Source organism: Bombus affinis, chromosome 18 (genome assembly GCF_024516045.1).
Source record: "Bombus affinis isolate iyBomAffi1 chromosome 18, iyBomAffi1.2, whole genome shotgun sequence".
NCBI classification, from domain to species: domain Eukaryota; kingdom Metazoa; phylum Arthropoda; class Insecta; order Hymenoptera; family Apidae; genus Bombus; species Bombus affinis.
The window spans coordinates 1,289,859-1,317,599 of record NC_066361.1 but is presented as its reverse complement, the minus strand read 5'-3'; the positions used below and the strand labels follow the sequence as shown (position 1 = coordinate 1,317,599).

Genomic DNA, 27,741 nt, shown 5'->3' with positions numbered 1-27,741 from the left:
TCACGCGACGTAACAAATAAATTAACTAACAACTAATGAATTTAATTATCAAACCAATCAAAATAAAAAGGATTATACGACAGAGACAGACAAAATAAAGTAAATGAAACAATAGGAAGAGACCAATCAACAATGATATATAAAATACAAATAAAATGAAATGATTAAATGAACCAATAAATAAAACAAGCCACGATTCGAATGTATGAGATTTCTCTGCGAAAACACAAATATATGTCGGGTTGGCGTTAAGATTAGAGTTAGGGTTAAGGGCGTGAAACGAATCCCTATTGGCGCTAGACGTGATCGTTATGCAATAGAGGAGATATTTACTAGTGCAAATATAACTATGATGGAATTGGACAAGTAATCGCGATAATTAGATACTCGAGAAGCTAATGACAATGATCCTAGGCTCAATAACGAATCCGCGGTCAACGGGATGACGAACTTTACCCTTCGTTAGCGTCTAAGTTACACTGTATGTTAGAGAAAGGGGCAATTATTACGTATACGAAAGACAGGTCGATTTCCGATGAGATCGCACTAGAGAGAGTGGCTCTCCTTCGCGGTGACGCTGTCGAAGAAATCTATGATGGGTGTGCCTAAGGGCATGGGATCATCGGATTCGCGGAGAAAAGTCTTCGTTCGAAGGGTGAGGGAAATTGACGATGCTGTTAATTGGTCAATTTCCATGTTGGTGGTTAGAGAAAGATATTAGCTGTCCTTGGGAAAAGTTGCTAGCGGGAAGCGTCGTTCGTGGAAGGATAGATTTCTCTTATCTTCCCGTAGTTGGGGCACAGACTATTTGTCTATTTGAAAGACTTTGTATAATTGAAACTTAATATTCGTAGCGGGTCCTCGCCCAACTAAACATATACTGTGAAGATGCGTTGGCATCTGGCAATCATCTTAGGAAGGACAAAGTCTGCGTGTGGCGAGCCACGGGGCAGAAACCATTGAAACGTTTACCGTCGTGCCCTGTCCCAAGTATTTCTTTTAAGGAGAGCTATAGAATTACTTCATGCCTTTGTTAGACAAAACGTTCATCCCTTTGACCGCGGCTACGTTCGGCGACTGATTGTCGCCTCGAGCCCGAGCTCACTATCATAAATCTCAAATAAATACAGTCGGATCGAATGACGGCAATTGCTTAATTACGGCTATGATTAGAATCTAGATTATAATGTTAAGGGATTTTCCCAAAGTTCCAAAGGGAAGGTTCCGGTGTTCTTTCATCTCCGACATATATATACACACGTGTATACATATCTGTGTGTGTGACCTACTCTGTGAATCTGAATAATTGGCAATCTAATAAAATATAAAAGAAATAAAATATACTACACTACATCAGCATTCTAATAAAAGTGAAAATCGTATACAAGATTGCTTTGCGATACACACATATATAGATATACACATGCGTATGCGTATCTTTGGGAAAAATTCATAATATATATATATACGTTATTAAACCACTAAAACACAAAGAAATAAATATATAGAATTATATTTCTACGAACCTAGAGAATTATCTATGAAATCCACATTATGGAATATTCGACCAATTAACGATCCGAGAAACAATGAGAATAATTGTTATTAGTTGGCTCAGTTCGTTTCAGTGAGAATTTAAAAGTTTTCTTTTAGATGGCTGAGTTTGTATCAGCGAGAATTTAAAAGATTACTATTCGTTGCCTCAGTTTATCTTAGTTAGAATTTAAGAGATTATTAGTTAACTCAGTTGTTTCAGTGAGAATTTAAAAGACTCTATTTAGTTGGCTCAGTTTATTTCAGTTAGAGTTCAAATGGTAGCTGGCTCAGTTTGTTTTCAGTTAGTATTCAAAAGGGTCAGTTGACTCAGTTTGTTTCAGTTAATATTGAAAAGTTTAGTTGTTTCAAGCTTCTAGCTAGTTTTTCAGTCTCAATTTGTCAAGTCTTAGTTAATTCTTGCGGAGATTCATTCATTCAGTTAACGAGATTTATTCTTTCGATTCGTTTGGTCGTTTGTTGTTACGCGGAGTAGTTTGAGAAGAACAACAATTGTGTTCACCGTTACTCCGCGAGAAAAATTTCCGAATAATAATAATCGTATTCATCGGCGACCTGCGGGTCGAATCGCTTCTCAAGTTAAATAAAGATTTAAACCTCAGAAAATTATAGTAGTGTGAATCATTGTGAAAACCGGAATCACTCCAGCCCGCTCATCAGACACCAATCAGGATGAAAATTGAAATCCTGACGGTATCTTGCCCGTTCATCAGCGGAGGCCAACATCAGGTTAGTCAAATTTTGTTTAATATTAATAATTCGTTACTATTCTGCCAATCGGAACGTTTATGTAATAATTCTGTCGGTTTGTCTCTCGAATAAAAATCATAAAATATCTATACCAACATTATCCAGCCGGACGAAATAAATACGCGTGCCAATAATAATTGTTTATTCCGAACAATCATCTCCCGTGCTAGTATTCCTGCACACAGCAGGTTAGCCGAAACGTGGAGACTATTAGCCAGTCGCCTTGAACTGTAATTAACGCTACCCACGAGTATTTGGTTTAACGATAAAATATCTAATTGAAACAGCCTTTAGACTGTTTCTGGTAGCAGCAACTACCGTATCTGTATTTTCGAGCTATCGCGGGGAGACGCGGTCGTTAGAATGCGCGTCAACGGGAGTCGTAAATTCCCGTTACGATTAGAATGATCGACACCACGAATAGTTCGATCCCCGTATTTCGTTTAAGATAATAGGGGTGATTCAGGTATTATAACACTGTGGGTCACAGAGTTAAAGTATATATTTCCAACACTTAGTCTACACGATTTAATAGATATAAACACTCAATAACTTATCGCACTGAAATAAGATAGAAGTATACCATATAGAGCAAGGCTCTTACAATTGAATTAGTAGCACGGTATGAGACTTAATGTTAGAAGTTACGCGTTAGATATTTGACTAATTGGGCGTTCTTGCGTTCATACGGAAGAAAGTTCGGTGTGAGTGTGCCCTTTTGTATGACAAACGCGGATTCGTTGTTCACACTTTTCGTTAAGAAAAGTGAGGGTAACGATCCGCGATGTCGATTGGTTATGCCCTATGCTGATGCTTACGGGATGAGTCAGACGCCTCCTACCATCGGGGTTTATAGGTGACCTTGTTCATGGAAAAAACCTGATTGCTTTATTAGCTTGTTATTTGGATTTTCCCTAATGGGTGTGTGTTCGCTTTCTCCGTAATTTTTAATTGCGCCTAATAAACTCAAGGACCGCTCTAAAAACCAGATGTGCTTCGAAAATAATTTTAGGCTTAAGAAATTCTTCAGGACAAAGGGATTGTCCGAAGACGCCTGTTAATACAATACAGTAAAAGTGAAAGACTATATTGGGTCCTTAAGTTTATTGAGGGTCGAAATGACGTTACGCAGGCCGCTGGCTGTCCGGTCGCGAGGGCTGGAGTGCAGATGCTTTAGGTGACGTAACAGTATCGGTTGAAATTTTCTATTATAGATCTCAAAAGGTATCGTTCAAGTAAATCAAATAGTTTTCAATTTCAAATTTAAATAGCGAAACGTAACAATGGATTAAAATATTTCTTAACATTTATAGATGACTACAGTAACTGCGCAATTATTTATACTTTGAAATCAAAAGGTGAAATTTATAATTGTTTCCTTGATTATATAAACAAAGTTGAAAATCTTACTGGTAAGAAGATAAAGAGACTAAGATGCAAAAATGGAAAAGAATATAAGAACAAAAATACAATCTAACGAGGGAAGAGGAAATTTTCGTAGAATCATGCCCACATTATGTTCACGAGTTAAATGAAACAGCTGAGCTCTACAATAGAATAATCATGAATTCCGCTTGATGTTTATGTGGCTGCACTAAACAGCAAATAGCACCGGACAACACTAACTGGTGTTGGACGACGGCAGTGTAACGTCAATTTACATCAGAGACCAGGCCATACACCGCGGGCAGGATGGCACCCAGACATTCTTCGCGCGTACCCTCAATAGTCTTAGGGACCCATCATAAATTCTGGCATTTTCATAATTAAGGTCCCTTAGGTTAATTAAGCATCTTTTATTTCAAGTGTCCTTTGCAATTATTGTTTATCACGGGAAGTTACGGGAAAGTTGGTTTTCCTCACGTCTGGTATATTCCGTTAGCAACTTTCTCACGAAGGCGGCTAAAACCCTTGCTGGTCCACCAACCGTCTTATTATCCAATCGGAGACGGTGTCTACTGCCCTCGCCTCCTTAACCAAAATTATCACCAACAAATCCGATAGTCCCGTGTCCTTAGCACACCCACCCCTAGCTTTCCTCAGGCACAATATCGTCAGTAAAACTTCACTTATTCTGTATCCTTAGAATAGTCAATATATCTTGACCGGTCTCTACCCTTCTAACAGTCACGTACTTAAGGTATCATTGTAACTAAGTTTTACATAACGTGGCTGGAGTGAATTGTGATTTATGTTAATTCAGTGTGTATTCCGTTGTGATTGCTGAATTCGTAATAAAGTTTAACTAAAACAAAATTAATAGTTGTGTTACGATTCATCTATTTTATTTCATTATCCAATCCTCAAGTTTACATGACAGCAGCGCAGTCATACCAGGCGTAGATCCTAACAGCGCGTTAACCTATCCAGTCATACAGTGATTAAAAAAAAGTGGAAAAGAAGTGATGAAAAGTGAAAAATAGCGCACGTGTTTTCTTCATTATAAATAAAGGAAAAATAAAAATAACGAATAAAAAAATAGCAGACAACGATAATGAAACCGATAGCGATGAGGCGGAACCCGCCATATTATTAAACGAAAAATAATAACACAAAAGACAACCAAAGTCACTAACAGCATCATAAGACTTTCCGCGCAAAAGACGCAGAAACTCAACCCGCAACCAAATCTGGTGACCAGGGCTAAAGGGTTAGAGAACAAATAGGAAAGCACAGACGAAGAAAAGCACTACACCCAGGAAGAAATGCTGAAGGAAAAGAAACCACGAAGCCTACAAAAACAGCCCCATTCGCATCTATCCAATCAAAAATAGATTTGACATACTACAATACCAAGAGACCAGCAGGTCACAACCACAACCTGGACCAACAAAAGAGGCCACAACGCCAAGTGCAATTGTGGAAGTAATAAAAAAAGAGAATGAGGTACTACGAGGCAAAACGAGAGGACACACACTCACCTCGCCATCGAAGCAATCGACGCCGCAAACGCGGCCAACCCTATCGAACAACCCAAAAGGCCCACCCTATTGATAAAGTAGATAGAAAATCCACTACGGGATTTGTAATAAGATTTTTCGGCAACGCAATTTTCTGGAAATCGAAGAAGCGAAGCAGCGTAACAAAAAGTCATCAACAACTGCCGAGTATGTAGCTTTATCAGAAGCAGTGAACGAATTTAAATTTGTAAGAAAAACCGTAAGGGGAGTCGGTTGGATGAAATGTCCCTGAAATCTCGCTCCCGCAAACTCATTAATGAATCGCCAACGAGGAAATGGCCGGGAATGAAGACCAGAAGATCATTTGAGTCGATGAATATTGGAGCTAGTGGTCTTGAATTAAGGATGCATTCAATTTCGATGATGAGGGTGTTAAATTGTTCAAACGCAACTCGTTGCCGATGACGCGTCTGAGGTGGCGTTTGAATGACTTCATCGCGGCTTCCCACAGTCCACTGAAATGCGGGGAATGAAGAGGAATGAAGCACCACTTAATTTGCCTATCGGTTAGGAATGCGTGTACTTTTCCTTTTGGTTCGTGCGATTATAGAAGGTCATGAAGTTCTCGTAATTCGTTATTTGCCCTAATGCAGTTTGTGCCATTGTCGGAGTGAATGGTTGAGCAAAACCCTCGCCGAGCGATGAAGGTTTCGCTCGTGAAATCGACAACGAGCTCAATATGCACAGCCTTAACTGCTAGGCATACAAAGATGGCTACATATACTTTGATCTGCCGGTGGTTGCAATCTCTTTTCTCCTTGATGTGGAATGGCCTACAATAATCATCGCCGACGTTTGAGAATGGACGGGATTCTGTTACTTGCGCCTCTGGCAAATTATCCATCACGTACTCCACCGGCGGTAGATGAGCGCGGCAGCAACGGACGCAGCTTTTGACCGTACGCTAAACTTGACTTCGGTTGTCGACGGGCCAGTACCATTATCTAACTTCGTATAACGTATTCTGTGTGCATATTCCGTATGCATGCACTTCCGGAGTGTATAAATAAACCATAGGGCCTTGCTGTTTTCCCGATTAATAATTCCAAAGGACTTGATTTAGTCACACGATTGGTGGTGCAATTTAAAGCCAATTGTATTTCGCCAATCGCCTCTTGCCATGATCGCCCAGTCGTTTCCACAGTTGTAAACATGTTCTTCAAGGTACCCATGATACGCTCTACCTGTTCATTGGCCCTACTAGCACCGGTAGCTATTAAGTGGAGCTTAATACGTTTGCCTTGATCAAAATCTTGGAATTCTTTGCCCGTAAAACATCTTTCCTGATCCGCTATCAGCCGGCAAGGACTGCTGAATAAAAATATTGCTGACTTAAGCTCCTTTACAGTATTAGAAGAACCTATTTTACGGGTATGATATAAGTACACAAATTTTGTACAAGCATCAACCAAAACAATAACGTATTCTTTTAAATCACTTTTACCACTCAACTTACCCGTTATGTCCATGTGCATTGTATGCCAAGGTATGCTGGTCTTAGGTAAAGGATGTAGTTTGGCCTGTGGTTTACCCAAACTTGCCTTAGAAACCCGACAAGCATGACAGTTCTCTACGAATTTACGAACATATTTCGCCATTCCTTCGAACCAGTAATACTCATACAGCTTCTCAAGCGTTTTATCCCAACCTAAGTGCATAATTGACTGGTGCACATGGTTGATAACGGACCATCTAAAGCCTCTAGGAACTATAAGCAAACAGAGAGTCTTGCCTTTTCTTTGTATCTTACGATAAAGAGTACCAGACCGTAATTCGTACGTACTGGCGATGTCTTCTGCGAGCTCATCATTTTGCAACTTTGTAGCAATCTCCAAAATTTGAGGATCACGACACTGCTCCGCTAACAACCAACCTTCAGTAATTTCAGCCAAATTTATCTCTTTTTCTTTAATTTTGATATTTTTAGTACGTTCAATATCTATAGGGTTCCGCAAAAAGAAATCTACGTGAGAAATCTACGTAAGGTTTGTAGTTAAGCCCACCACCTGTGTACCCTGTCATTTGAACTCACCTTATTACTGGATGCCTTCAAAGAATTGCAATCAGTTACGACAACGAATTCTCGTCCATGCAAATGAGGTGATGGGCGTGATAGGTCTAGAAGAATCAATCGTGTCGTTAACAATAACAATTTATTGTTTATGTCTGTGGTATACACTAGCGCGCCGAAAGCACGGTACAGATATCGGTTCGAGATTACAAGTTCAAGCTCGGCGCGATACTTTACGCGGTGGTTCGAGACGAGACGATTGCACAGATGTCGAGGAATTCCGATTCGCTATTACGTACGACTGCGGGCGGACAATTCAGATCGGCGTCTTCCAACTTGCCTCGCGACTCGCGATAGAACAGAATGAATTTGTGTCGCGATGATGCTCCTTAGGAAAACTGTGCTTGGGTGTGTCTAAGGATACGGAATCATCGGATTCGTTAAGGAAAGCGTTAGTTCAGAGAGTGAGGGAAATGGACGTCGCTGTTAATTGGCTAAATCGTGAGTTGGTGGTTGGAAAGAGATGGCAACTGCCCTTGAGAGAAAGTTGCTAGCGAGGAGCGTCGTACGTGAGGAAAAGCAGATTTCCGTAGTGGGTGCTATGTGTAGGGATTATTGAGACAAAGACTATCTGTTCCTTTAGAGAATCTTAGCTGCATGGATCCTAAGATTTATAGCGGGTCCTTAGGCTCGCTGTAAATATTCGGAGAGAGTGTATCGACATCTGGCAATCATCTGTTCGCAAGGTAGAGTCCTTGTGCAGCGAGGCACGGGACAGAAACCGTTGGGAAGTTTAGCACTCGTTGGAAGTTGGGCACTCGACAGCAAACTTCCCAACGGTTTCTGTCCCGTGCCTCGCTACACAAGGACTCTACCCTTCGAACAGATGATTGCCAGATGTCGATACACTCTCTCCGAATATTTACAGCGAGCCTAAGGACCCGCTATAAATCTTAGGTTTCATGCAGCTAAGATTCTCTAAAGGAACAAATAGTCTTTGTCTCAATAGTCCCTACACATACCACCCACTACGGAAATCTGTTTTTCCTCACGTACGACGCTCCTCGCTAGCAACTTTCTCTCAAGGGCAGTTTTCATCTCTTTCCAACCACCAACTCACGATTTAGCCAATTAACAGCGACGTCCATTTCCCTCACTCTCTGAACTAACGCTTTCCTTAACGAATCCGATGATTCCGTATCCTTAGACACACCCAAGCACAGTTTTCCTAAGGAGCATCATCGCGACACAAATTCATTCTGTTCTATCGCGAGTCGCGAGGCAAGTTGGAAGACGCCGATCTGAATTGTCCGCCCGCAGTCGTACGTAATAGCGAATCGGAATTCCTCGACATCTGTGCAATCGTCTCGACTCGAACCACCGCGTAAGGTATCGCGCCGAGCTTGAACTTGTAATCTCGAACCGATAATTGTACCGTGCTTTCGGCGCGCTAGTGTATACCACGAACACAAGCAAATAAATAGTTGTTGTTAAACAATACCGAGTGATTCTTCTATACCTATCACGCACATCACCTCATACTCTGTTTTACCTTCTACTTTCTGCATTAAAATAGCCCCATATCCATCCATACTAGCATCAGTATGTAACTTTATAGGATATTTTGGGTCAAATATTATCAACACCGGCACATCGGTCAGTATAGAAATTACTTTTTGTCTTATGTTTTCATGCCTATCCGTCCAATTTATGTTTTTATTACTGGAAGTGAGTGCATATAAAGGTTTCATTATTTGTGAAAATTTAGGAACAAATTTTCGAAAGTAAGAAGTTAGTTCAATAAACTGCCTAAGCAGAGTGACTGTCGTCAGAGCGGGTAAAGAACTCAAGACTTCTATCTTTCCCGGGTTCGGGCGAACCTCTCCGTTGTGAATCGTATATCCCAAATAGAGTACTGTAGTTTTTAGGAAAGAGCATTTTGCATCCGTGCCCTGATTTCATGGGGAACGGTTTTGGATCGCTGCATGTTATGCTGCAGGATCCTTATTCCTCTTTTTCTCCCATGTCCTTTACCGTTTTCGTTGGTCTTACTATTCATATCGCGTTCTGGCAACAGTTGCTTCTAACGCCTTTTTGTACGTAGGGCAGTTTACGTTGGAAGCCGCGTGATCGCCCTTCTTCCCTGCCATCTTGCAGTATACGCAGCTGGCATTCTTTTCTTTGCTTGTGCACGCTCTTGTCACATAAATTAAGGCTTCGGTTTTAAAGACAAGAAGTTTGAGCCGTAACACAACTACTCCTTTATTAAATAACACAACTTTATAAGGACAGTTTACGCGACTGATCTGTGAGATGTTGACTGATGAGAGGTTCTAGTTTCAGTCCCGAGGTGTTCTCGTATTTTTACGGAGGAAAGCCCGGTGTGAGTGTGCCCTTTGAACTAACAACGTGGATTCGTTGTTCACATCTTTCGTTAGGAAAAGTGGGGGTAACGATCAGCGATGCCAATTGGTTATAACTTATAAATGAAGATAGAAGGAGGAAGCCTCCTACCAATGTGACTCATAGGTCACATTGTTCATGGAGGAAATTGTTCATGATAGTTAACGCGGCAGTATTTTGCCACGTGCCTGTAGCCTTGGCATTTGTAGCAGCGGCTAACAGGAATACAATCTCGGACTCTGCATGCATTCCAAGATATGTAAACCTTCCCTATTAAAATCTTTTCCCTTACCTGGAGGGGGGGGGTACTTCCATAGCCAGTTGGTCTCCTCGGAGTCCTCGCGGCCCGTCCTGAAGTACAATTTGATGGCCGCAACATCTTCTTTGAGCCTGTCTGAATTCTGCTTCTTCATGCAGGCCAGTATCTCCTTTTCTGGGAATTCCCTTGGAACATCATATACGATCATCCGAGGAAGCCTCCTCTATGGTGTGCTAGTTTTTAGGCCAGCCTCCTTTAGTTTCGCGTTTTCGGTAAACGCTTTCAGACTTTCTGGCTTCGTCGTTTCCACGACTAAGCCGTTACCGCCGATCTTCCTTACTGCGGTAACGTGTACTCCCTTTTTACGTGCATTTACCAGAGATAATACCGCTTCCCGCGTTTCCTCGCTCGTCCTGATTTCGCTCTCCTTTTCTTATCACGTTCCTCGGTGGTTTTATCGCTATCTCCCAGATCTTAGTACTTATCATCCGTACTTTTTTCTGCATACGAGGGCTGCTTTGGTTCGGCTCTCGCGGTTTTCTTAACTGCTGTTTCCAGTCACTTGCTGACTTCAGCGACTTGTTTACAGCGCTCAATATTTCCGTTTCTCTGACTGTACCGGTGCATTGTTCTAGTTTGCCGGTCAAATAACTATTGTGGAGCAAGAGTTCCTCCACAATTCCTCGCATATCTTTAAAGTGCCGCATGATTGTTGCGGTCTGCTCTTTGTTGATCTTCTTACTTGGATCGAGGCAAGATGCTAGGACCTTCTTCTCTATGTCCCCTGCTTGTACCCTTATGTCGGGTATTGGCCGGGTTTTACTGGGTACTGATCAGGATTCTTGCCTCGTGTCCTTCTCTTAATCTTCGGAACTCTTCCGTTTCATCATTTCTGGGCTCTGCTGTTCCGGCTTTGAGCCCTCCGGCTTTTGTGTCTTCAGAGTTTGCAGGACCACCCTTGTCTTCGTGGCGGGTGGTTTTTGTCCTCGTGACGACATTTTCGGGCTCTGGGCGTGTGCACAAGCTTATCGTTCGATGAAGTAACGGTTTTCATCCGCAATACTATCGGCGACGATCTATGTTAACCGTACTTTTTCCTTATTGACCGACAAAAGATTCTCTCGGCTAATAGCTCTGAGTTGTATCGGTCCGATGCTTATGGCTGTAAAGATTCAGAGTTTGAGGTTTTTCACTGGTATTTGTTTACTCTGGCGCACTAAGTCCGGCGGTGTGTTGTTTATGACACACGCACTAAGTCGGGGGGCGTAACGGCGGCACTGACGTAACGGTGGCCGCTTTTGCCCGCGCTACTCTATAATTTCTTTAACAACCCACTCTACGGCGAACTCGACACACGTCCACTAGGGCTGCTTTCACGCTAAGTCCGGTGGCGTATTGCGTTATGAACGTAGACACTAAGATCGACGACGTATTCCTTTACGAACGCAGACATGTAGTTCAGCGGCGTATTGCTTTGCGAACGCGACTGAGTCCGACGGCATCGTGGCAGCACAAGATGGCCGCTATTATCCGCAATTATCACTTCACTTTTTAAAGCAAGGTAAGGACAAGTAGTATTTTCTTTGGTAACGGGTACATTGCTCGGATATAATTCCATACAGTACCCGAGCACCCATAGGGACATAGGGATTGGGATTACGCCTAACCATCACACAAGGCACCCAGTACCTAGCCACCTAGATTAGCTAAGCCTGGCAGCGGCTGTCGCTCGTCTCTGGTAGAACACATTATAAACTCTTCCGTCTCTCCAGGACGGTTCCGGAGCAGGAGGGACGCTACTCAACCGCCGAAAGGCCATTCGGTGGAGCCAATACACCTTAAACCGGCCTTCTTGCCAGCATCCTGGCCATCAACCACTACCACCACGAGTCCAAACCCTTAAATTGGCCGAACAGAGGGGTCGCTACTTTTGTGGTATCATTCTTAGTCATTGGTGGGGAAAACCGTCGCGGTCGATCTCTTCGGCCGCCATTCAATGCTCAGCTCAGAACTGGCACGAACTATGGGAATTCGTCTATCTAATTAAAACTATTGAGGTATTTATAATTTTTGTGCTGGACTAGGTTAAATGCGTAGTAGAGGTATTTGTATGTGGATATCAGTGCGTGGAGATATGTGTGTGTGCAGCGTCTGAAAAACGGATGAATGTAAACAGTTCAGTCGGTTAACAATCGATAAAAGGTCGGTTATGGAAGAGAGTGCTGAGGCGCGTGCAAGTGTGTATCGACGAATATTCTAGAAATCGTTTTTAAAATAAATATGTGTCTACGTTAATATTAACGCCAAGAAGTTTAAAAAAGCGCGGGTAAACGGCGGAGGTAACTGTGACTCTCTTAACTAACTATGGCGTTAATGAGAAAGCAATACGCTGAACTTATGCGAGTGCTTGAAAAGGAATACGCCGCTGTACTTAGCTACGTGCTATGATCTCTTAAGGCCCACAAGCGACATGCCGCCAATAAACGGTGTGCCGCGGGCAATATGAGTGTCATAGTTACTTAGGAGCAGGCGAGACTTCGATCTTGTCTGCTCAAGTCGCACTCCTACCTCCCGGTGGTATCGCCGGTAACATGCCCGCCGCATCAGCGTGGGGAGTAATCGCCCGGGTGCGGCGTGCGTGACTAAACGGAGTGCGGCGTCGAAGCAGCGAAACAGAACCCTATCTAGAATCGGCTTGCCGATTACGGTTATTTGAAACCGTGAAGATATAAGAACTAGGCATAACTGCTAACCAAAAAAAAGAGAACTCGTTCCTTTGTTGGATGTTGACGACAGGCTTGTTATGGTTAACGATTTGGATACGGATGGAAACTTAAAATAGATAGCAAAATTATGCGGAAAATCGACAATAATAATGTAAAAGCCTTGGACGCAGCGTTTCTCGGTCCCGGAAGCGCTGAGGCGGATATATCCGCTTCGGAGGGGACCATGGCAGAAGACCCGGCTATATCCACGGACATGACTTCGTAAATTATGGTGCCACTGATGGTGGACAGGATTGTGTCACGTAAAATAAGAAAGAAATTTAAAGGAAAGAAGAAAACTTTATTTTTTCCTCGTTTATACACTTCTGAACTCTAGCCGTGGCCGTTCGAGACTGAGGCTCTTACAATATCTTCTTACTTTCGGTGACATCTGTTTCTTCTTTTGTTTTTCATCCTTCATCATCCCCACTACCCTGTAGGCGTACGTGACTGTTGCTACGCTTCTAGAACATTCGGTGGAAGGACCGTTAGGACATAGATGAACCCTCAGGTACTCCGGAAATATACATTGTCGCCAAGGTCGCCATGTGTAATGTTCAAGTATCGGCTGTCTGGAGAATGTTTAGAAGTGGTCGCCTAAGGTGACGTCAGGGCAAAAGAGTTTGGGGTTACAATTGCGTGTCCAGTCTGCGAGAAGAGGGAAGTTCACCTGTTCTTTATGATACCAGCAGACCTGGACAGGCACCTTAGTCTTCATCATGTGGATGCCCAAATACAATGGGGATGTGGTAACTGTCAAAGATGTTTACGAAGCTTCATGGGGCAAGGTGTCATTTACCAAAGCGTAAAGGCACTAGCTCAAGCAATGAAGGATCATATAAATGTGAAGCGTGCCCCATGAGTTTCGGCACCCAAATAGGGTTATCCACACATGAACGACATGCGCACCTTGCCGTCAGAAACGAAAAAAGATGGAGAGCGGGCTCCCTAGAACAAGAATTTGGGCGGCAGAAGAAGTTAAACTCTTGAAGGAACTCGATGAATTATATAAGGATCATAGATTTCCTAATGTTGAAATCAGTAAGATCCTCACTACTGAGACGTCGGAAATAAGGAAAAAAGAGGCAAAAGAACAAAATGAGTAGTGAGGAATCGAGCTCTCAGGAGGTTATTCAGGAGACAAAGGGAGAGTGCGATCCCGTTGATTCAGGCAATGCGCCAGCATGGAGCATTATTGAGAAGCTAGATAGGCACTCAATTAACGAGTGGCGACGTTGTCTGAAAATAGAAATAGAGAAGGCTTCCGAAGTCCTCCCTCCAACACAAAGGTCTACAAAGAATTCAAAAAGTTGTGGGATGATTTTAAGGGTAATCGTACAATTTTAGCGGCGGAAATAAACGAATTCGTCGGCACATCTCTAAATAGGGCATTATAAAGCAATAAAGATGAGGGAAACAGGATCCCTAATACCAAAACAAATATAAGAATCGATGTAAGGAAATGGACTAACAGTAACTAATAGTAAGTAACTAATAGTAGCTAAATAGAAAACTAATAGTAAGAAAATAGAGAGGGATCAAAGACTGCGTTATATATATCGGGTTGTGGTAGGATTGGAGGTGTGGGCGGGTAATGAATCTTCACCAGTATTAGCCATTGTTATGGTACGATCCAGAGTTTATTGGCACAAGTATGGAGACGATAGATTTGACAAATAACTGCGGCGGTTAAGTGTGGGATAATCGTGCCAGAAATTTTGAGCACGATTAAAAGAGTAAGGAAATTGTGTTTAGAACCAGACGAGAAAATGGAGCTTCATAAAAATTACATATTCCCTCGATACATTTATAATTTTTGTTCAACCCACCAATCGAGGGAGTATTAAGATTTTTGGATAATGAAATCAGGCAGGAGACCAAAGAAATTTTACACTTAATGCCATCAACTTCAGTTGGGTTCATTTACACGACCAAAAATAGCGGAGGATTAGGGTTGCCGAGGTTCGGACACCTTGTGAAACTCGGTACCCTTACGAATGTAATAAATATTATAAACTTCTTAGATCCAGCAGTGGCTAGCTTTATAAATGAAATGATGGAGGGGAAATTTAAGAAAATTGCTAACTCTCTGGGGATTAGTTGGCCGGCTACTTCCATGGACATTGAAATTGCCAAAAAGAAGGCTTAAAAACGAACACATCAAACAGTGTGCCGACTTGCGGAGTCAAGGCCTCTGGGTGGCCGACTTCGCAAGAGAGAAACTTGGCAACGTGTGGCTCAAAGATTACCACCTGCTGAAGTCGTCTCGCTTCATTGATACCATAAGATTGCGAACAAATACCTTTGGTACAAGGGTAGCTTTTGCGAGAGCAGACAAAAAGATTAACACGATATGTAGAAAATGTCATGCTCAGCCTGAGACCCTAGGGCACATTTTGGGGCTGTGTCAATACACGAAAGGTTCAAGGATTAAAACGCATGACGAGGTAAAAGTACTCCTCGTCAAAAAAGTTATAAGACAAGAATGAAGTATTTGTCGAGCCTACTATTAAGATTGAGGGGAATCTGTTTAAACCGGACCTGGTAATGAAAAACGAGGAACGGCTTCTCGTAGTCGACGTAACTGTCCGCTAGGAGAATAGAGATTATCTCTAAAAGGTAGCCAAAGAAAAGGTCGATTAGTACTCTTCTTGTCTTAAGTAATTAATGGAAAGATATGGCGTGAGTGAGACAGCCGTTCTGCCGGTGGTGCTTGGTAGTAGAGGAGCAATAACGCCGGAAACATTCAGCAACTTAAAAATGATGGGAATATGAAAGAATGATGTGAAAACAGTAGTGCTGAATGTATTACGAAGCTCTATAGAGATGTGCAATCTCTTTTTAGACGATTAGAAAATAGTTATTATTATTTATTTATTTATTACTTTAATTTGTATATATGAATTGTTCATAGGAATTGTAAATTTAAAAATTAACTAGTCAATTTAAACTTGAACTAATTATCTATTTATTTATTATTAACTGTGACTAATTACTGTCGTTAGATTTTAGCTATTTATTATACGTTTGCTTTACTATTGACTATGTCAATTTTAATGCAAACTAATGTTTTATATTCTAACGAGGGGGTACCTCGGAAGTATGAGGCTTAGTTCTGGAAGTCTCACAGGATATAGCCAAATGCCTCGTCATGTGATTAGTGAGGCGCATGAATGGATTAACGAGATTCCCTCTGTCACTATCTACTCCCCGCAGGCAGAACTTGCTTATGTGAGTATATGGGGACTGGGAAACCCACGTTCCCGAAGCCAGGGATCGGTCCGTCGGTATAAGTTCCCGGGTACATTGTACCTTGAGGCCCCCGCTTACGTAAGTCCTATCTGGAACTGCTGAGCTCGATTAGCAGGTCGCCGGTCGGTAGTAACGTGGCCGTTCATTCACACGATAGTCCCACCAATGACTAAGGATGGTACTACGGGGGTCGAGTAAAAGCCCAGAGGGAGTAGCGACCCCTGGGTTGAATCCTGAGTTTTGGAACCCAGAGAGGGTAATCGACGCTTGTACAGCATGCGTACCCTGCTGTCAGAAATGTTAAGAGAAGGGGAACGACGGACGCCCCTAATCAAGAAAGTAATAGTAGAATATGGTCAGTAGAAGACATTACTTTCCTGAGGGAGCTCGATCAAAAATTTAAGAATATTAAATACTCTAATGTTGAAAGAAGTACTTAACCAGCAAGATGGCCGAGCAAATTAAAAATAAGTGAAAAGGTCTAGGGAACGAACACGTGGTTCCTCAGGAGAATGCCCAGGAGACAGAGGGCGGGTGCGATCTCGTTGACCCAAGCTGCGTGCCAGCTAGGGTTGAAGACAATGTAACAAACGAAGAACCAAACCGTGAGCGGCTGCAGAATGTGATAAAAGAAATAGAAAGTTCAACCAAGGTGCCCCCTTCCCCACCGTTAAGGGCTGTCCATAATCGGTTAGAACAAATCTGGGCCGAAGAGAGAAACGACAGGGAAGCTCTTATTACAAAGATGGAGTAATTTATATGCTCATCTCTATATGGAGCACTAATTAAGAATGAAAGAGAGAATATAAGGTGAGCGAAACCTCGGAGTAAAAGTAAAAAAGATGGCAAGAAAGGAAAGAATAATAGAAACCAGAAAGAAACATACTCTTATGCACGTTGTCAAGAGATCTTTAAAGAATTTCCGATGAAGTTGGCCGACGTTGTCATGAACAGCGACCTGGCATCCCTGCAGCCGACCAAGCAACCAGAGACAGGAGAGATGAAGTAGTTCTACGAAGATTTGTGGGGTCGAGTAGGACCACCCAATCCCATAATCTCAGAAAATAGATCCTCTGAAATCTTATCACACGAATTCTTTCCGCCGATAACCGCCGAGTATGTAAGCGAAATGCTGAAAAAGATGACAAAGACAACAGCGGGACGGCCAGACGCATTGCAAAAGGAACACCTATTGATGCCTAGTCTGCCCGCTCTAACCGCTATATTATATAGCATCTTATATTTTAGTTCCTATTTTCCAATCGGAAGGATAAGAGGAATATGTTGATACCCAAAGCGAAGCAAGACGTAAACAAAGCCGAGAATTGGCGGCCTATAACACGAGGCCCCATTCTCGGCAGAATCTTCTCTTCAATTTTCGGCGGCAGAATAAGAAGGGGTACCGTACAAATTCTGAAGTATAAGAGATTAACATCCGAGAACGGATGTAAAGTTAATGTATAATTTTTAAACTCTGCTTTAGATCACAGTAAGAAGGTCAAAGGAGGTGTCTATAAAATAGTAGACATCTCAAGAGCATTTAACTCGGTACCCCACTCGGCGATTAAACTCTGTCGGGCAAGGAAAGGTATCTCGACCCCTCTGATAGAATTAATACAAAATATATACAAAAAATACAAAACAAGAATACGAGCGAAGAATGAAGCAGTAGTCGAGATTGAAATCCTCAGGGAAATTAAACAGGGTGATCCTCTATCTCCACTACTGTTCAACTTATGTCTGAAACTGCTGCTGGAGGCAACACAGATGGCATTGGGGTCGACGATAGCAATAAGATCCATATATTAGTCTTCGCTGATGATATAATTCTACTCGGGAAGGATAAACAAGATGCCCAGGAGGAATTAAACATTGTTCAGGATTACCTGAAGAATCTGGGAATGAGTATCTCTGGGAAGAGGTGCTTAATGTTTCAGGTAGTCTCGAAGAAGGACACCTTGTACGTCAAGAACCCAGAGATAGAAGTAGAAAGCAGTCGTATACTAACTGTCGAAGTGAAGGAAGCCTTCAGGTACCTGGGAGCTAAGATAGAGTCATGCAAAGGAGTACGTTGTAGGACTATCGTGCCAGAAATTCTGAGCACGATCAAGAGTATTAGAAAGTTGTCGCACAAACCGGGACAAGAGATGGAGCTTCTTACGAATTATATGTTCCCTTGCTATATACACATCTTGCTAATAAATCCGCCTAGCGAGGGAGTATTAAAATTATTGAATAGCGAAATCAGGCAGGATATCATGTGATCCTTCACTTAATGCCATCAACTGCGATCGGGTTCTTTTACACATCTAAAACCAACGGAGGATTAGGGTTGTCGAAATTTGAGCACATAATGAAGCTTGGCACCCTAAAGAACGCAATTAAAATTAACAATTCGCTGAACCCTGCAGCGTTCAGCTTAACTGATGACAAGGCTGAAATAAAGGTGAAGAGAATTACGGATTATCTGAGGATAAACTGGCCGACTACTTCCGAGGACATAGAAAAGGCCAGGAAGAGATTGAGAAGGGAGCGCATAAAACAGTGGGCAGAATTGAGAAGTCAGGGCCATGGAGTGCCTGACTTCGCCAAAGAAAAATTTGGCAACGTATGACTAAAGGAACATCACCTATCGATGTGGTCCGAATTTGGACTAACACATTTGGCACGAGAACAACTTTAGCAAGGGTTGACAAGGAGGTGGATGTGACGTGCAGAAGGTGTCATGTTCAGCAGGAAACCCTAGAATACCCCTAGAACCAAATCTACCAGCGCCGGTCAAATTGACCGCTCTCGAACTTTTACACAAATTTAACCATATTTAAACGTTATCATATCGCTTCATAACTTTTGACTTTTCCTAAAACATGCATACAATATATTTTTCGGTATGTACTTTTAGTTTGCTCTTTTACTTTCTAAGAAAAATTTGTATTCTCCTTTGCCTATCGCGAGCGGTCCATTTGATCGGTCGACAAAATATTTTAGTTATTCTTAAAATAAATGCAATCAGTGCAAAGAAAAGGCCATCTCAAGGTCAGATGACATACAAAACCAGTAATAACAAATGGTAGCAGCTGTTACACCCGTAATCTTGTTATGAAACATAATCCATCCCTCGATCAAGATGGTTACCAGCTGTTAAGACATATCAACTCAGGCCCATAATAATCCTAAGGAACAGCCATAACATCAAGCATTTTTTAGGGTCCATTGTTACAAACATTTTAAAAGTCGAGAGGTTTCTTGGGGTTGAGGTGGCATATCGTGATTGGTGCAGAAGGAATACTCCGATGTTCAACAAAAAGTTTATTACTTATGACAATCAACGAGTAAACAATTCATACGATTCACACTTATGATTAACCGTCGAGAGTTTATAATCGCGTGTCTCGGCTTGTGTTTGCGTCGCTATGATACTGAACCTTTCGCACTTCGCGGCTTGAGGCAGAATGACGCTTTGTTCGAAACCCAGCGGATTCTTTTCTTAGTTGCCCTTCGATATCCCTACTACACACGCGTTTATTAGATGTACCGCGGTGGTTGCCGCGCGTGCATTCTTCCAAACATTCGGCGGAAGAATCATAGGAATATCGATTGGTACATTAGGCACGTCGGCCTTACGCTTTGAAGGTATAGCGCTTTGTGTCGCGAAGCCGTTGGAAAGTTCCGTGCTCGTGTGCCGCCACAGGGTTATTGCTCATCGCGATAAAATACGGGAAAAGCGGGTTTTTCCCCAACTCCACCCTTCAGTAACCGTTGGTGGAGAACATCCAACAAAAAACAGTAAAGGATATTAAAGTTGGTAAACAATAATCATGAGCAGGTAAGACAGAGAAAAAGAGGACAAGAGTAACATAGGATGAATATGAGAATGGAAGAAAATATTGGAAATTCATAATCACTCTTATAGCGAGCAACTTAGTGTGGAATAAATGACGACGACGACTGCGGAGAAGATTGAAACTGGCACTGAATAGGAATAATCCTGAAGTAATGCTGCATAATAATGTCAAGATTGTCTTATGGCCTAATCGCAAAAAGGGAAGAGGAGGAGTTTTTAGTGGGTATGACGCGGGCCACTGGGTATGCGTAATTGCATTTTTTCCTCCTCGCGCGCAAAACAAAGTTATGGCTGATGAATAGATATTATTAGTGTAGGTTGTACTAAATATATTAGGTTTGCTTGTCAAAAGTTGAATTTTGTGGGAAGATGTTGATGTCTTGTGCCTTAAATGCTGAATTTGGAGACATATTCATAATTATTTAATGCCTATACAGCCCATGCTCACACAGACCCATCGTTTGTTGAGTTCATATGTGTGTAGTAATCTATGAGTATACTTATTGCCGTTAACTGGTGCATGTAAACCCATGTTTTTTTACTGTGTGTAAACAACATATCTTAGCTGTTTCAATGTTACGAAACACTTTACAACACGTCTGGCGGTTTCCGGATATCTTGTAGCGTACAAAGTTGCAGATGTACACGCGCTTCTTTGACATTTACCAAATACCAAGAGTACGTGAACCTCTCGTTGCAGTACGTTTGAATCCCCAAATGATTCTGATTGCCCTTCGATCTCTTTCTTTGTCTTCTCTCGGAGACGACCACTCGGGTCACGCGACCGTTTGCGCCTACGATCACGTATGCCACATTCCTTGAGTGGATAAAATAACGGTCACGTTAAACGAATCGACGTTTCTAGGACTCGCTACTTGATGAACTATGCGCTTGCGGCTACATTGTACATTTTTCGTCGATCAGATAAAACAATGCGTCTGCGATATTGTAGTGCCACGAGCGGCGGTTAGGAATACGGCCTATGGTAAGCCTCGTGGCGTAACAACAACATTGACAGAAATTATACAAGAAGCAGCATGGACAACTACTATTTATGAGCCAAACAACAGGCAAATAAAAATAATTCCAACAGACATCCTTGACAAAATCAGAGAAAACAGGAAAGAGAAAGCAAAATGGCAAAAACATAGGACACGTGAAAACAACAAAAAAAGCATGTGAATAAACTTGCAAAAGAAATAAAAAGTAATGTAGAAGATTATGATAATAACGAATTCTCGAAATTCATAGAGGCACTCTCTGCGAACGAGAATCCCAACTATTCTCTATGGAAAGCCTCGAACAAAATAAAGGAGCCAACGAAACTAATCCCAGCAATCCGAAAAGTAGACAACACATATAATATTAACAACAGTAAAACCAAATGTCATTGAAACGAAGTTGCGCAAAATACTAGTAACTGAACTGACAAACACCACACCATACCTAATACAACAGCTCGAGAAATTAGAATCATAATGGAGAAAAAAAAAAAACAATAAAGCACCAGGAATCGACCTAATCCGTGGTAAAATCTTGAAAGACATTCCCCCCAAAGCGATTAATGACAATAATATTCAATGAAATTTTAAGAATACAATATTTTCCTAATCTACGAGTATCTACCGACTGTCTGTCAGTTACCAACGAGTTATTAATCAGTTATCAGTTAGTCGTGCGAATCAATATCAGAGTTATCTGTGATCAATAAGTACCAGAGTATATGTCATAGATACGTTTATCGAATACCCGTTTTACGAATACTACGTTTTACGAATACCCGTAACGTACTACATTTTGAGAGTGATCTACGTCGCGCTCTTGTAACATAACTAAACGTTAATTTATGACGACCGCGCACGCAAGAATATTTTACGAAAACATCTACAATTTCACAGATAATGACACAACGTCGAATATAATGCCGTTGGCGAATTTGACAGTTCCTTGGTCTGAGCAACATGTAACTGAAAAGCAAAATGTAAATACACTTCCATCGGAGTCCCAGAAGGAAGTATTGATAACTCAAGAAAATGTAGTTGAACCACCTTCAAATGGTTGTTCTGAGACACACGAAATAGAAGTACGTAATTTGAACAGGACCTAATATCCTCTATATTGGTTACTTAATCGAACGAAGGAAAAAATGCATTGTTACTGGGAAATATGTTCGGATAATAGAGCATTGCAGATAATAGAACGTTCAGATATTAGTGTATTCGGATAATAGGTTTCCGGATAAGGGGGAGGGGCTCAACTGTACTTATCGCCATATGTTATCGTTAATTATGCATGATTATTTATATTCGCTCCTGCTTGCCTTTCTTACTGAAACCAATTCAGTTGATTTCTCTTATGACTCTTTACTTGACTTCTTCTGGCTTTTCAACCAGTCAGTACTGAACATAGATACAAGTGTATTATAGAATTATATAAATATGTGTGTTATTAAAAGAGTTGAATTAACACTTTTTCAGAGACAGATTGACAGTGGAAATGTTCATGCATAATACGATACGGGATAATATTTGGAACAAAATATCCGGCGTGGAAACAATTTTCCTCCGATGCTTTATAAGCGAAATATAAATTATACAAATAAAACACTACTTTATTCTACATTTCATTTTATATCTTGAAAATTATTTGTCATGTGTGAGAAAAGTTCAGGAGAGCGATTCAACCGCTTTAAAATTAAATTTCGGAATGAGTATTATCAGCATGGATGGTATTTAAACGTTGAAATCTATGTATTAGGGCATCCCATAAGTTCGTGCTGTTTTTCGAGCGGTTATATATGTTAAGATCGTTTACATACCTCTCAGTTTCATGAAAAAATGTAATCCCCTCTCGTTGTACAACTTCTTCCCATTTTTCATTATTCCGTCTCGATAAAAGTTCTCTTGTTTTTCTTTAAAATATGAAATGTATACACAAAGGTCGGCGCGAACTTATAGGATGACCTAATAACAATATAAGGCAATTACTTTTCAACTTTTAGGATGCAATGTATGGGAATCGATTTATCTATCTGTTTGATTCCTATTATTGAAAATCTTGAAAGTAACTTTATCAATTCCAGGATAGATTTCCTGATATACACATATCATCGAGAGATAAATCTCGCCTATTCGGTATAAACAGTTTTTGTTTTGATAGATGAACTCTCGAAAGAATTCCTCATTGCATTTATGAAAATTATATCTGGATCGTAATTTATCGTTGAATTTAACGCTGCGGCAGTCTGTTGCAGTTAGAAGCAACATGGTCTAAACTTTGTCAGGTCTTACATTGCATTTTGTTTCTCAAATCTAATTGCTGGTGAAAAGTCTAAAGCAAAATACTGGAAATCAGCCGAAGATCAGAAATTGAAGAAAACTTTAGGCTGGATTTTGACACTAATCTCATCAGGCCCGGTCAAATTACTGGTTTGTAAGTTGAGAAATCAATTAATCGGAGAATATAAGAATTCATATGAAGCTAGACGACAAAAGAAATAACGATAAAATTTTAAATTAGATCTTTAAACCAGTCGTTTGGCTAGGCTTGGTAAGATTAGTGTTAATTAAATAGTTTAGTAGTCGTTGCGCGACATTTTGAATATTCATTCGTATAATAATTAGCAAAATAACTTTCCTTCATTGATTCCTCCGCCATAATTAATTTTCATTGTTTACATTCTTCACTATATGTTACGTCGCGTGAAAAGGTCCGCGCGAGGTCCTTCATTGTCTAACCGTCAAGGCCCAAGCACCATTAGAGAGACCCTCAATAAACCAAGTCTTATTAGTTTGCAAAAACCTTTAATCCTGCAAGTATTTTCGGTCTGATAAGTTTTATAAGGTAAATAAATTTACGGCTCAGGGGGTTTTGGAGCCTCCAGGCCCCGTCGGTGATTCGAGTAGCGTCCCAGCCTCGACCCGATGGTCACATAGCGACTGGACGAACGGCGAGGGGAAGGTCGATCCCAAGACCACCCCTCGTTTCGTAAACACGACCGGGGACCAAGAAACATCCACAGTTGTCAAGGAGGAGAATAGGTGGAAGAAAATCACAAGGAGATACCTGGAATTTGACGAAGATATCGCGGAGATTATCGAAGAAGTCAAGATACCGATGCAGGCAAGCAAAGAAAAAACACCACTCAGCGAAAAGGCGACCCGAATCGTCAAGGAAGAATTCTTGAAAGGTGATCATCAGATATATGAGAAAGTCACCAGAGGAGGAGAGCGCGTGCAGTCCAACGAGAAGCCTGACCAGGAGCCAGTCGAAGGCAACGAGGGGCGAGGCAGCCAGCACTTCGGAGCTAGACACACCGGCGGAAATGTCGGACAGCGGCAGCAAAGCGCCAGTAACAAGGTAATGTCTCAGGAGTAAGGCCATGATGAACAGAGCAACGGCCGAGAACAAAAGCAACGACGAAGACAGTATCGTCATTAAAATGAGCGAATGGAAGGCGATGACGGAAATCATCGGAGAAGTCTTCCGCGAAATTCAAGGAATATATAACAGATTATACCTCACGAGCAAAAAGGATACCGACATCAAGAAAAGTCGCTATTAGAGAAAGAAAGGACGCTATTAGTAACAAAGCGAACAAGCTCCACTCGATGCTGGAACAGATAAGGCTCAAGAAGAATGCTAGGATGGTCAGAGCCACCGGGCTGACCTTCCCTCCGGGGAGGAGCGAGGAGAAGGAAGGAAAAAGGGAGGAGATATCGCCCATCGAAGGGAAAGGAGACACCAAAAGAAAGAGACCAATGATCGTGGAGGCCTCCTACGCCGAAGCCCGTGCCGGCAACAGCTCGGCAAAGGCGACTTCGGGTTGCACGGACAGCGATGGAAAGGAAGACTGGATCTCTGTCCGCGGAAGAAGAAAAAGAAGAACGGACATCCCGACGATGGACAGGAAGGCGAACGCAGAAAGGACGGCAGTGGACAAGCCAAAGAGGCCGGAGGGACCGAAGAGGGTACGTAACAGGTCCGAAGCCATCCTTGTCAAAGTAGGACACGACAAGGAGTGGGTCCAGGTCTACAAAGAGTTGATGGGGGCAAGGGAGACCCTAAAAGGGAGCAGCGGAATTAGAAGGACTAGAACAGGAGACATTCTGATCGAGCCGAAAGCAGGTAGCAACGCCAAAAAGACCGCGGCGGATATGAACACGGCCCTAGGAGGCAAGGTGAGAGCGCTACCAATGCGCGACAAGACCTCCGTGAAGATCAGGGATATAGACCCGCTCGTAAGCAAGGAAGAACTAGCCAGGGAGCTAGAAAACCAACTAAGCATAAACGATATCACAGAGGTTGAAGTGAAAACCCTAAGAATGGCACCGTGGGGTACTCAATCGGCAATAGTAACGATGCCGAAGGCCTATCTGGCCAAAGAGGGGGCGAGCCGGAAGATCAGAACCGGCTTGACGATAGCCTCGATAAAGGCACTACCCCATGTGGTAAAGTGCTTCGATGCCACAGGTTCGGGCATATCGCAAACAAATGCACGGCGATAAGCCCTGGAAAGGAGATTAGCAGGAAGTGTGGAGCCAAAGACCACACGATAGCTGCATGCGTCAACGCACCATGCTGCTCCATTGGCAGCAAGGAGAAAGGAGTGAAATTTGACCACCTAACCGGGTCCCTGCCTTGCCCAGAATATAGAAGGTGGTTGAGAACGAAAAAATGAAGATACTGCAGATAAACCTCAACAGATGCAAGCTGGCTCACGACTTGATGCACCAATGCGCGACCGAACTTAGGCCGGATATAATAATAATATCCGAGTCGAACAGGCAGCTACCTCACTGGTTTAATGACACCAAAGGAGACGCCTCGGTATGGGACACCCTCCTCAATGGCGAACTTCTTGATGAAACAACAGAGGCCAAGAGCGACGGGATAGTGGGCGTCCGCGTCGGCGACGTCTTCTGCTTCAGCGGATACTGTTCGCCCAACATAAATAAACAAGATTATTTCAAGTACATAGAAACGCTGTCATCTATGACGAAGAACGTTGCTAGAAAACACGACAAGGTCGTCGTGGCGGGAGATTTCAACGCAAAGTCAACCTGTTGGGGAGGATCGACCACAGCGGTGGGATATGCTCCACGAAGGATTACAGTTGGTATAAACAATAATATATGCTCGTAGGTTTAAAGTTTTTCAGTTTATTAACAGAAACATACATATAAACATATACAAAAAGGAAAAAAAACATGGCGGTCGCACGAGACTCACTAAACGAGGACACGATTACGTTGTTGTCGGAAAAATTGAAAGCGTGGGACGAGAATTTTCGCGTACTAACCGACATTAATGCAGGTCTAAGCAGAGTGGAAGTAGACCTGCGTGCAAGTAGGGAATCGAGAGATACCGAAATTCCCACATCGATGCCGTTAATTCCGCGAGTAATAAGACCCATTAATGATAACTTTCAACCAATTAAACTAAAAGACGCAATCGAGTCTGTACCAGTGTTCGGCGGCCATCGACCACCGGTATTTCAATTTTTAAGGGCATGCGAACGAGCTCGAAGTATGGTGCCAAGAAGTCAAGAACCTTACTTAGTTAAATTATTAGTGAGCAAACTACGCAGACACGCGTTTCTCGCCGTAGTGGACGGTGTAGTGTTAACCCTGAACGATTTCGGAAATAGGTTAAAAAATATGTTCTCCCCGGGAAAAACAATTAACGAATACAGAGGTGAACTAGCGACGGTGTTTCAACGACCGGGGGAAGAGATCTTAGATTACATAGATCGCGTCAAAAATCTCAGGCTAGCAATAATGGACGAGGAAAGATGCGGATTTGATACCGTGTCCGCGGATGTCCAAGACACTATAGATTGGGACACGACAGAAGCCTTCGTTAAAGGACTCCCAAACGAGGTATTTATGCGGGTAAAATTAGCCGGATATCAATCCCTAGACGACGCGTTTTGCCAAGCCGTGAGAGCTACGCGAGAACTGAAACAAATAAATATCAGATCGCGATGTCAACGACTAGGAAACCCAAACAGTCTTAACTGGAACGCCTCTCGCCCTAACAACGACAACAACAATCGCGATATCAACGGAAATAACCGCCAGGATCGAAGATTCGTGCCGCCGACGCAGAATCGTCCGACACCTCCGAATAATTATAATGGAAACAACACTCGTCCCCTATACGATAGTAACAACATCAGAAACCACCACCAGGATTGGAGATTTGTATCGCCGTCGCGGAATCGTCTAAGCGACCCGGGAATAGAGAAAGATATTAGGAAAAGAGCAAGAGCAATAACCTGGAAAGAAAAATGCGCAGATAAACACCTCAAAAGAGATCCAAGTCAAAGAAGGGATGCTGATTATTTGAAACAACCAACCTTCCAATACAAACACTGTTCCGTTGCTGTGATAAAGGACAATGTTACTTTAAGTAGCAAGAGGACGCACGGCACCACAGATCATGATCACCAAGATCATGAGTGAGAAATATCCCGAATCCCCAGCCAAAATAAACAACACTAATATCGAAGAACTTTCAGAAGAGGCAGAAACTAGGAAATTGAACGACGAAACGAAAGGCGACGTTTATCCCCTGCCTAATATCACGGTTGACTCGGCAAGAATACAAAAGCAAGGTTCCACGAATTTTGTGAACGTTTCAAATATAATACGAAAAGAGATAGCGAGCGTATCACCCTCAAAAACTTCTATAAAACCATCAGAAAGTAACTTTATCGAACTCAATGTCAAGCCATTAAATTCTAAGAAAACTCAGACTATAGAGAATAAAAGTATAGCCAAACGTAACAATATATATATAGTTAAAAATTTTGGTCAAACAGACAAGAGAGGGTGAGTCTTAATGGAGGCATTAAGCGGCCACCGGGTGTTTCCATTCAGACTAAAGGAAAAGTACACCTTCTTCATGAACGGGAAGACGAGCTTCCCCGACATAATAAG

The 27,741-nt window shown here is 42.2% G+C and overlaps 1 protein-coding gene and 1 long non-coding RNA gene across 2 annotated transcripts in view; one reads left to right on the top strand and one right to left on the bottom strand.

Annotated features, from left to right (window-relative positions):
* LOC126926632 (uncharacterized) overlaps positions 1–25,820 on the top strand; it is a 59,022-nt gene extending 33,202 nt beyond the window's left edge. Inside the window, exon 4 of the mRNA XM_050743050.1 lies at positions 23,663–25,820. Within this exon, the coding sequence (XP_050599007.1) occupies positions 24,409–25,305 (897 nt within the window). The 5' untranslated portion in view covers positions 23,663–24,408 and the 3' untranslated portion in view covers positions 25,306–25,820. The remainder of the gene's footprint in view (positions 1–23,662) is intronic.
* The window catches only part of LOC126926697 (uncharacterized), a 154,975-nt gene that overhangs the window by 2,737 nt on the left and 124,497 nt on the right, over positions 1–27,741 (bottom strand). The window lies entirely within an intron of this gene.